This window comes from Cryptotermes secundus, unplaced genomic scaffold, assembly GCF_002891405.2.
Source record: "Cryptotermes secundus unplaced genomic scaffold, Csec_1.0 scaffold309, whole genome shotgun sequence".
In the NCBI taxonomy this organism is placed as follows: domain Eukaryota; kingdom Metazoa; phylum Arthropoda; class Insecta; order Blattodea; family Kalotermitidae; genus Cryptotermes; species Cryptotermes secundus.
This window is the reverse complement of record NW_019723305.1, coordinates 87,577-96,807: the sequence shown is the minus strand read 5'-3', so window position 1 is coordinate 96,807 and position 9,231 is coordinate 87,577. Positions and strand designations below refer to the sequence as shown.

General features: G+C 35.6%; 1 protein-coding gene across 4 annotated transcripts in view; it reads right to left on the bottom strand.

Annotated features, from left to right (window-relative positions):
* Positions 1–4,695: 4,695 nt before the first annotated feature.
* Positions 4,696–9,231, bottom strand: part of LOC111861730 (phosphatidylinositol-binding clathrin assembly protein) — a 56,684-nt gene continuing 52,148 nt past the window's right edge. For all 4 annotated transcript variants that reach the window (XM_023846536.2, XM_023846534.2, XM_023846532.2 and 1 more), the window contains one exon: positions 4,696–8,381. Coding sequence is in view for 2 of the 4 variants with exons in the window: in XM_023846534.2 (XP_023702302.1) it covers positions 8,364–8,381 (18 nt within the window). In the remaining 2 variants the exon portion in view is untranslated. The remainder of the gene's footprint in view (positions 8,382–9,231) is intronic.

Here is a 9,231-nt window from a genome sequence, read left to right as displayed (position 1 = left end):
TAATACGTTCTTATGTTATTACGCTGCCACCTATGATACATAAGCAAAACTACAAGACAAGTAACAATCATTGGCAAGATTTGATGGACTTCTCAACCTAACACAATTCAACCCCCAATTCAAAACAGCTCAATCGCAAAACCTGGAGAACCCACGAATGATTTCTCCAGTCAACTCACTCAGTCATCTTCTATTTCTTGCTTTGCTTCGTCTTCCACCTTGATGATGGATGAATATATATTTCTCTGGCAGTCAGCTTCTGATCTGCTGTTTCAGCATGGCAGATTGTACTCTTCAGTCACCACTGTATTGAATTTAAAATCCAACAAAACACTACTTGCCAATAATTATTTTTCCCATTACGCCTTTACAAAGTCAAACCATAACACAATGAATGTTGTACTTGCTATTTTCATATTTGAACACTGCCTCATTTTCATGGGATTTATTAGCTTATCTTCATGATAGGATTTTGTTCTGCAGCATGGTACTAACATAGTTTCCTCTGTTTACTTCTAACCCAATCTCACTAGCATCTAATTTGTTTTCTCCTCTTCGTGGTATTTATACTTTTCTCAACAAAACTGTCTTCACAGACCAAATCAGACCTCCTTATTGGAATATTCTTAAAGCTAGAGGGCAATTGCAATCAGGCATATTCATGTTTGAGACCATCCTGAAAAGGAATTGTGTCAACAAATCTTTACCTACATGAGTTTGTGTTTTGTTTAAACACGTTTTATTAACTGGCCACTGTCAAGAGGAGCTGGCCCAGCTCAGATCGTACTGTGATGAGCTATGGGCTGGTGTCTGTTCCCCAGCAATGGCAACAGATTTTTCTCTACTCCACAGCATCCAGACTGACTCTGTGGCTACCCAGCCTCCTTTCCAATGAGTCCCAGGGGCTCTTCCCCTGGGGTAAAGCAACAAGGATGTGAAGCTTATCACTCACCTCCATCTAATATCAAGGTCAGCAATGCTAGACCTATCCCTCCACTCACCCACACACATTAATGGTGCAGTACTAGGCTTCTTATCGAGTCTTCAAAACAATGTACTGTTCCAATGCACTCCCATTTTTGTTGCAATATCTGACCAATAGTTATGTTACATTACAACCCACACTGACAAACCCCAATAATTTTGTCTACATATAGAGTTAATCTCTAGAAAGAAATGTTGGATACAATTTTGTATATAGTTCTTATAAGACAGCCTTGACAAACAGTAGTCACGCATTTCTCAAGGCCATTATGTATCAACTACATACGATATATAAGAAAAAACAGTAAGCACCGAACATTTCATAAAATGTTTGATTTCATTATATCAGGACTTGTTCTGTTGACATTTCAATGCACTGAAATGGGGGCCTTAAAAGTTACAAGCATGTAGTGAACACGAAATCAAAGCCTGAAGACAATATTACAACCCAAGTTTTAAGAGAGTTCATCATATTTCAGGTGGAAATTTAAACAATCATCTTTAGTCCACATGGATCAATACTGGGACTTTCTACTTTCTACTCTATATCAATGACCTACCAAAATCAATAAAGGACAATGCTGAAGTTGTTTTATTTGTGGATGATACCACTATAATTGTTAACAGTCCTAATCAGATAAAATTTTAAAATACTGTTAATAAAGTTTTCCAAGATATAAATAGATGGTTCACTACTAATTTGTCATTAAATGTCAATAAGACTCAATTTATGCAATTTGTAACTAAGACTTGCTCCTTTCTTGACCTAAATGTAATTCATAGGAACAAGAAAATAGTTAATATTCATAATACTAAATTTCTTGGATTAACTTACTTTCTCTTGGAAGATTCATATAGATACAGCTAAGTTCAGCCTGCTATGCGATTAGAACAGTTAAGCCTCTCTTGTCCCAGGAATCTTTGAAGATGGTGTATTGTTCTTACTTTCACTTGATTATGACTTATGGACTAATATTTTGGGGAAGCTCTTCCCATAGTAACATAATTTTTAGGTTACAAAAGAAAACTATTAGAATTATTATGGGGATTAGAAATAAAGAGTCATGCAGAAAATATTTCAGATAACTAAAAATATTACCACTAAAATCTCAATACATATATTCACTTTCACTGTTTGTGATCAACAACAGACATCATTTCAAAGTGAATTCTGAGATTCAAAGTAGTAATACTAGGACCAAATCTGACTTGCATCACCCTTTGACTCATCTGTCAGTCTTTCAGAAGGGAATTTATTATGCTGGGATTAAGGTGCTGCAATACCTGCTTACCTGTTGCAATAAAAAATTGGTCCCATAATACAAAACAATTTAAATTTGAATTGAAAAATTTCCTGTATTCCCATTCATTTTATACGTTGGATGAGTATTTTAAATATAGGACGAATTGAACCTTTTATAATGCTGTTTATATGGTATAATGTATAAGACATTCATTTCATACTTGTATACGTGTTTCCAAAATGTGAGCTTAGTAAGGTGCTGATAAATTGCTCATGTTGAATTGTCTTATTAGTGTTCTTTTAAGAATGTGACTATACAAGGATTGGTTTTGTTTTCAGAACTATCATATATATATACGTAGGTGTGATATGTTTTATACCATATGGCTGTTAATTGTATGGTTGATGAATTATGCATGTTTGTTGAATTGCTAATGTTTATTTGTTCTTTTGTAAATGCAACTATAAAAGGACTAGTTATAGTTCTCAGAAAGATCAGATATGCAGTGCTTGAGGTGGAATGAAAATAGAACCTGGATGGTTTTCCCCTTTTAACAAAAAAGGTATTGTACATTGCATTTACTGCCAAAGAAGTATCGGGATGCTTTTAAGCCATTTAGAAAAGAACCGGGATGCCATCCCGCCGCATCCCACCCCACCTCAAGCCCTGTATATATGACATGTATTTTAAACACAAGATGAACTAACCTCTCATATGGCATATTACATAAAAATTTCAATTAATATTTGTTAATATATCCTAGGCTAGGATCTTGGTAAGGTATTACCAATGGCTGCACCATAACTCAAGTGGTTAGTTGCTGGCTTCCCACTGTGGCGGCCCAGGTTCGATCCCGAGTCTGGTCACGTGGGATCTGTGGTGAACAAAGTGGCCGTGGGGCAGGTTTTCTCAGAGTACTTCGGTTTCCCCTGCCAATCTTCATTCCACCAATTGCTCCACAATCACCCTCACCTATCATTTGGGGCAGGTATGATAGGCCAGAAGTGGCCGCAGTACAAGGGACTTAGTCCCATCCCACTAGCAATAAAAAAAAAGGTATTACTATCTAGTCAATGAATTCTACATGTGTGTCAAATTACTGAATTATGTATAATAACTGTATCTTTTTTGAATGTTGTTGTAAGATGACTGGTTCTGTTTCCGGAACTAATATATGCATGTGACGTGTTTTATATCTGATGGCTTAAAAATATATAAATTTGGGATATAGGGGGTCTTTTGGTTATTGAATTGTTGCAAGTGGGATGTTGTACTGTATAACTGTGATGTGTATGAAATCTGTAGGTAAAGTTTTATAGTATAGTTGACTCATGTACAATATGTAAAAAAATTACTTGGTCTATAACTGGAGGGGGGGCATGCGGTAGTGTAGTTGGTTGAGGCACTATGCTACAAGCCGGAAGGTTGCAGGTTCATCCTGACGAGGTCATTGGATTTTTTCAATTGACCTAATCCTTCCAGCCGCACTATGGCCCTGGGGTCAACTCAGCCTCTAACAGAAATGAGTACCAGGAATTAATTAAATAATTTTCCTGGGGAGTAAAGTGTGGCCGGCTTGTAAGGCTGACAACCTTACCGCCATCTTTGAGCCGATTGTCTAGATAATGTGGGACCCTCAACATCTCACAACCCTATGGGCCTTCATGGCCTCTTACATGGATAGCTTTACTTTTTTTTTTACTATATCCGGAGGTTGTATGACCAAATATGGATTATTGGAACAAATAAATTGATTGATTGAGTAAAGATCTTCCAGTTTAAAACATACAACATCTAGAAAAGTATAGAAAAAATGCATGCAAATGCTACTCTCAAATGAGCCCATCAATGAAAATCTGAAGTATTGTGTGTTGCACTTAATGATGCTGTATCACTTGCAGACGTCACAGGGAACTAGTGAAATGAAAGGACTAATATTAAAATGTTGAAGAACTTAGAAATGGCCTATTTTAAGATTCAGTACTTGCCTGTATGTGAAGGGGGGGGGGGGGAAAAAATTACAGAGAAGGCTCNAAGGCTCTGCTGTGACAGACAGTTTCCTGGCCGAGATGCAGAACAGGACTGATACCCACTGCACCATGATATTCAACAGATCTGATTAATGTACGATGAGCTTAATGCAAATAACCTCTGTAGTTAACACAGCCAAGGTGGGAAGGCAGCTTCCTACTTCTAGCCAGCAGCAAAGCAGGTAACTGAATTTGTCCCCATAAGATTTGAAAGCACATAATTCATTTATTTATTTCCCGTTAGCTGTCAGCAGCTGATAGCTGTACAAAAAGCTGACATGTTATGCATGTTGTGACAAAAAAGGATCTTAATCAGCTACACAGGAACAAAGAAAATGGATATTTAAAAGAAAAATTACTTCATCTTTCTAAGCATGTGGTGGCAAGGAGATTGGTTTGTCAACAATAATGACATTTAGAAGAATCACCTTTTCAAACACTAGTAGATTTGTTACAAGATAAGCATTGAAATTTTGAACAAAATCTGCTAGACAGGAAGTTCAGACATATATTTCAGCATGTACTGCTGTGAACTGGCTGGCTGGTGCAGATAGATCAGCACCATGGTACCAAGATATATGAAGTGCATCTCAGCAATGAAACATGCCATTTCAACAACATTAATTGATTATGTTGCATAATTTTGTTATGAGGGTACTGCCAACACCAGACTTAATACAAATAGAAAATAATTTTATCTTCTTATGTAAATATTTAAATACCATTCATCTTAAATTAGCATGTTAAAAAACAATGTCACGCATATTCCATTACACCACCACTATTATTAATAAATTAAATAATATATTAAAAAACACCAAGAATACCTACTGAAGAACTTTGAGTCATCACAGCTTCAGGACTGCAAAACTGTGCTTTGGTAAAGTATGTATTGTCAAAATATGAAGAGTGCAAACAATCTACATGGAGACATGTCAATTTTAAAATTCACATTAACAGTTGCATAAATTAATCTTTATATACTTTCAAAGCTTTTTGTTTTCTATTCTGCATGTGCTGCAGGTACATATCTATTTGTGTTCTCAAATATTAACAAATGAAAAATAAAATAAAAATATATTTACTAATATACTTCATATTTGTGCAGGGAAAATAAATGGTAATAAATACATGACAATGGAAACACTCAACATACCCATATATGAATTCTTTTAACATTTAATTTGCTTCCAGAACAGTGCAGGTAATCTAGATTGATGATTGATGTCAAAGTAGTGTCTGCATCAACTGGACAGGTGAGGTGGCTCCAATTATTGCACTTCAGTTTGCTTCAGATGTGTTTCTTTGATGGCATAAACACAAGCATTTGAGTAATACAGTTCTTACTACAGATCCAAACATTCCATCACGGAACTTTCAATATGCAGACCAAACTTCCCCAGATCTTTGTATCTGAACTGAGTTCATGATAAAAACAATGTTATGTAGCCCCCTTATATTTGATAGGTGGAATACCTGCAGTTAGGCAATTGGCAAATCATAACCATCAATCTTCCTCATAAATTAAACAATTTTAAACCTGCTGTATACTTGTATTATGGGCCTGGAAACTTCTCATCCTTCCTTTCAGTTAACATCAGTTATCCAACAGGGATATTAATTCATTCTTATAGGGAATGAGGTTGTTAGAATTCCATGTGCAAGAAACACAAAAAATACACAACTTAAGGTGTACAACAACTCCTGTCCAAACCCACAGCTCTCTCTCTTTCCATAAATGAGATGTATGAAGATGACAAAACTAGTATATGTACAAACAAAAGATACAATCTGTAGTCAATTATGAAAGCACACAAGGCAGAAGTAAACTAGCACCTTGGCTCTGACAATATGCATATTTGTTAATTCAAATTATTATCCAACATGGTGACAATTCATAAATATGATACCAAAAAACTGCATTTACTAAACAAAAACAACATTTTAAATTACAAACTTCTTCAAATATTTTTGAAATATGGTATAAATACTCTTTTGGTTATAATGAAACTATGTAACACTGACATAATTATATTTTAACGATTTACAATAACTTAGGAGTTAAAGCAAATCACCTATGTCTCCTTGTAAAGTCCACAATGGAATGTCAACAACTAGAGTACAGGAAAACTATAACAGAATTATTTAAACTTTCATTATTAATACAGTAACTCACCAGACATCAATAATATTAAACCTGCATGTAGTTATCACCAAATACTTTCTCTTCAGTTCTTGTTAAGATCTTTCAATTGGTCAATACATATTTAAACATGAAGTGCAGAAACATTATGATACAGTGCAAGCAGTTACTGTCTCAATCTACAACACAACATTCTCACCAAAGCTAAAATGTGACATTTCACTACAGCATAGAATTTGTAACATTTATACCATAATAGTACTATTGTCTTGTTACAATTAACATTTAACATGTTACTTTTTATACATACCACTTTATGAATCTGTTCAACATATATATATATAGATCACATTTATAATACAATGTCTGCCTGTGACAGATTGATAAATGCGTCACTCCGCCAGTCCTACCATAAATTACAACCCATATCCACGTATTTTATTAGTAATTCTTATCCCTTGTTTCCTACTATGAAGGGAGTACAGGCATCGCAGAAGGCACAGGCATCAAATTAAATAGCCTATTCTCTTCCACTCAAAGAAGATCAACATAAGACATTAGGGGGGTAACATGTATAGAACAGTTACTCAATAGATGATAATACAAATAAATGCAATTGTAAGACTTGCTGATATTCTGACTGAGCCAAACCCTTTCACACAACAAATATAAACGAAGACTAACAGGCATTCACTTCTAAGTAAAATGAAAATTCTGTGTGTATTGCTGTCAAGAATAATATTTCTATATATAATTTATACAGTTAAATATTTGGCCAACTTATTTTCCATAAATTTGATTTTCCAGATGAAATCACACAGACTTAATAATATCACTAATTCAAATGCAACAAGCATCAGTTACCACCTCTCTGTCAAAGCAGCAGTACCCTTCCACAGTTAAAACAGATCATTTATTACATTTTCCCTTACAGGATGGCTCTTGCTATAGCAGCTATATTTGACATTGATATTGCAGTACAAATCCTTGCACTTTATATTACATGGTAATTCAAGTTTGCACAGCACCAGACTTATCTAGCAAAGTGAATATGGAATCACATACTACTACAACAACACAAGATAATATCACCAATGAGTCACTACTGCAGCTGAAGACTGATGGAGAAACATCAATTGAACAGAACACATATTTTGCTTATTTAAATGTTTTTCTCCACCCTTATCAACACTTTCTGGACCAATGCTCTGCCACCATCTATCACATGCAGCTGATCACTGTACTGGTTTTGTTATAGTTTAGACAGAGAGAGCCATAAAATATTTTCCGTGAGGACATAATATATTTTGTGCAACAATGATTTTATTTTTTACTTTCTAACATAACACTTTGTCTTCATAAATTTACAGACAGCAAAAACAAAATAAACCCTGTAATGTAACAATCAAAACTGCAGTTTTAAGGGTATAAAGTCAATACTGTTAAACTTACAGAAAAAATGTATCTTTCCTCATGATTACAAGCAAAACAACAGAATGAAAATAATATACCACTTCAATGCTGTATATTCAAATTAAATGGCAAATCAAAAGGTCTATAGCAGAACATGGCTGGATGGACTTTGCTGAATGATATCTACAGCACATCCTCTGCTAGAACAAGAAAGACTACTCATATAACCAAACATTCTGACTCAAGGGACTGAACACAAAAGTATGACCTATCCTCCAGAACATGCTTAATTCAGATATTTCCCTATAAACCTGCCAACAACACTTTCATCAGTAAGCACTACAGCCATGAGACAAAAATATTACATGACACAGCCTTGGACTTTTTTCTTTTCAAGGTGGAACTCTGTATGTTACAAGGAAGGGTAAACTCTTTTACTCATGGAAACACACTGCTAGTCACTTTCCACTGTCTGACTACTCTGTAGAATATTTTAATATCATTATGTAAACATTGGAGGCATTTTTTCAGTATTTACAAATGGTGGCCTCAATTCCATTTTAAGTCCTGAAAAGAGAAAAAGAGAGATATTACTCTTTTGCAATTAACATTCGTGCATCATCCACTGTATCCCAGTATGGGCCAAAGAGCTAACTCATGTTTCTCTTTAGGCAATACATTCATGGAGCTAATGCCATCAGTGAGTCTGGCCAATGTAATATGATTCACTTGGTCTTAACCATGACTGCCAAGCCATGTGATATGCCAAATGAAGATGGAAAAGGTTAACTGGATAATGTAACTATAACATGGCAAAAGTTCAAGAGCTTGTAATCTAATTCGACAGCAAAAATGTAACGTCTTGCAACAGGTACAGGTAAACCTCGAAGTTTCCTTCATAACACTAGTAACTTCCTACCAGACTATGGTATAATATCCCAGAAGAGAGTGTTCTTCAAATTCACCATCTGATTTTTATATTACCCACCGCATTCACCAAGCAATGGAAATTTCGGTATAAGTTTCACATTCCACTTTGGTCTAATATGGCTAAAAGAAATATAAATTATAATGGTGGTGATCAGGGGCGGCCCGTGTATAGGCACTGCGGAACTGCAGCACCCCCAGTTTCCACTTGATATTATTGATAACATTTATACAGGGTGTCCCAGGAGGAATGGACAAAACTTCGGGAGGGTGTTCCTTATGTTAAAGTATGCCGATATAACCCAAAACACCTATGTCCAAAGTTGAACGGTTACGGAGATAATGGCCCGAGAAAAGTGTGGTCTTCTTGCAGGTCCACGCACTGTGGACAGTCAGCTGTGACTGTTATCTGTTTGTACTTGAGTGTGGTGATGTCACACTAGCCGTGATCTCATGCGCAACCTACCAGAGCCTACACAGTACGTTGCGG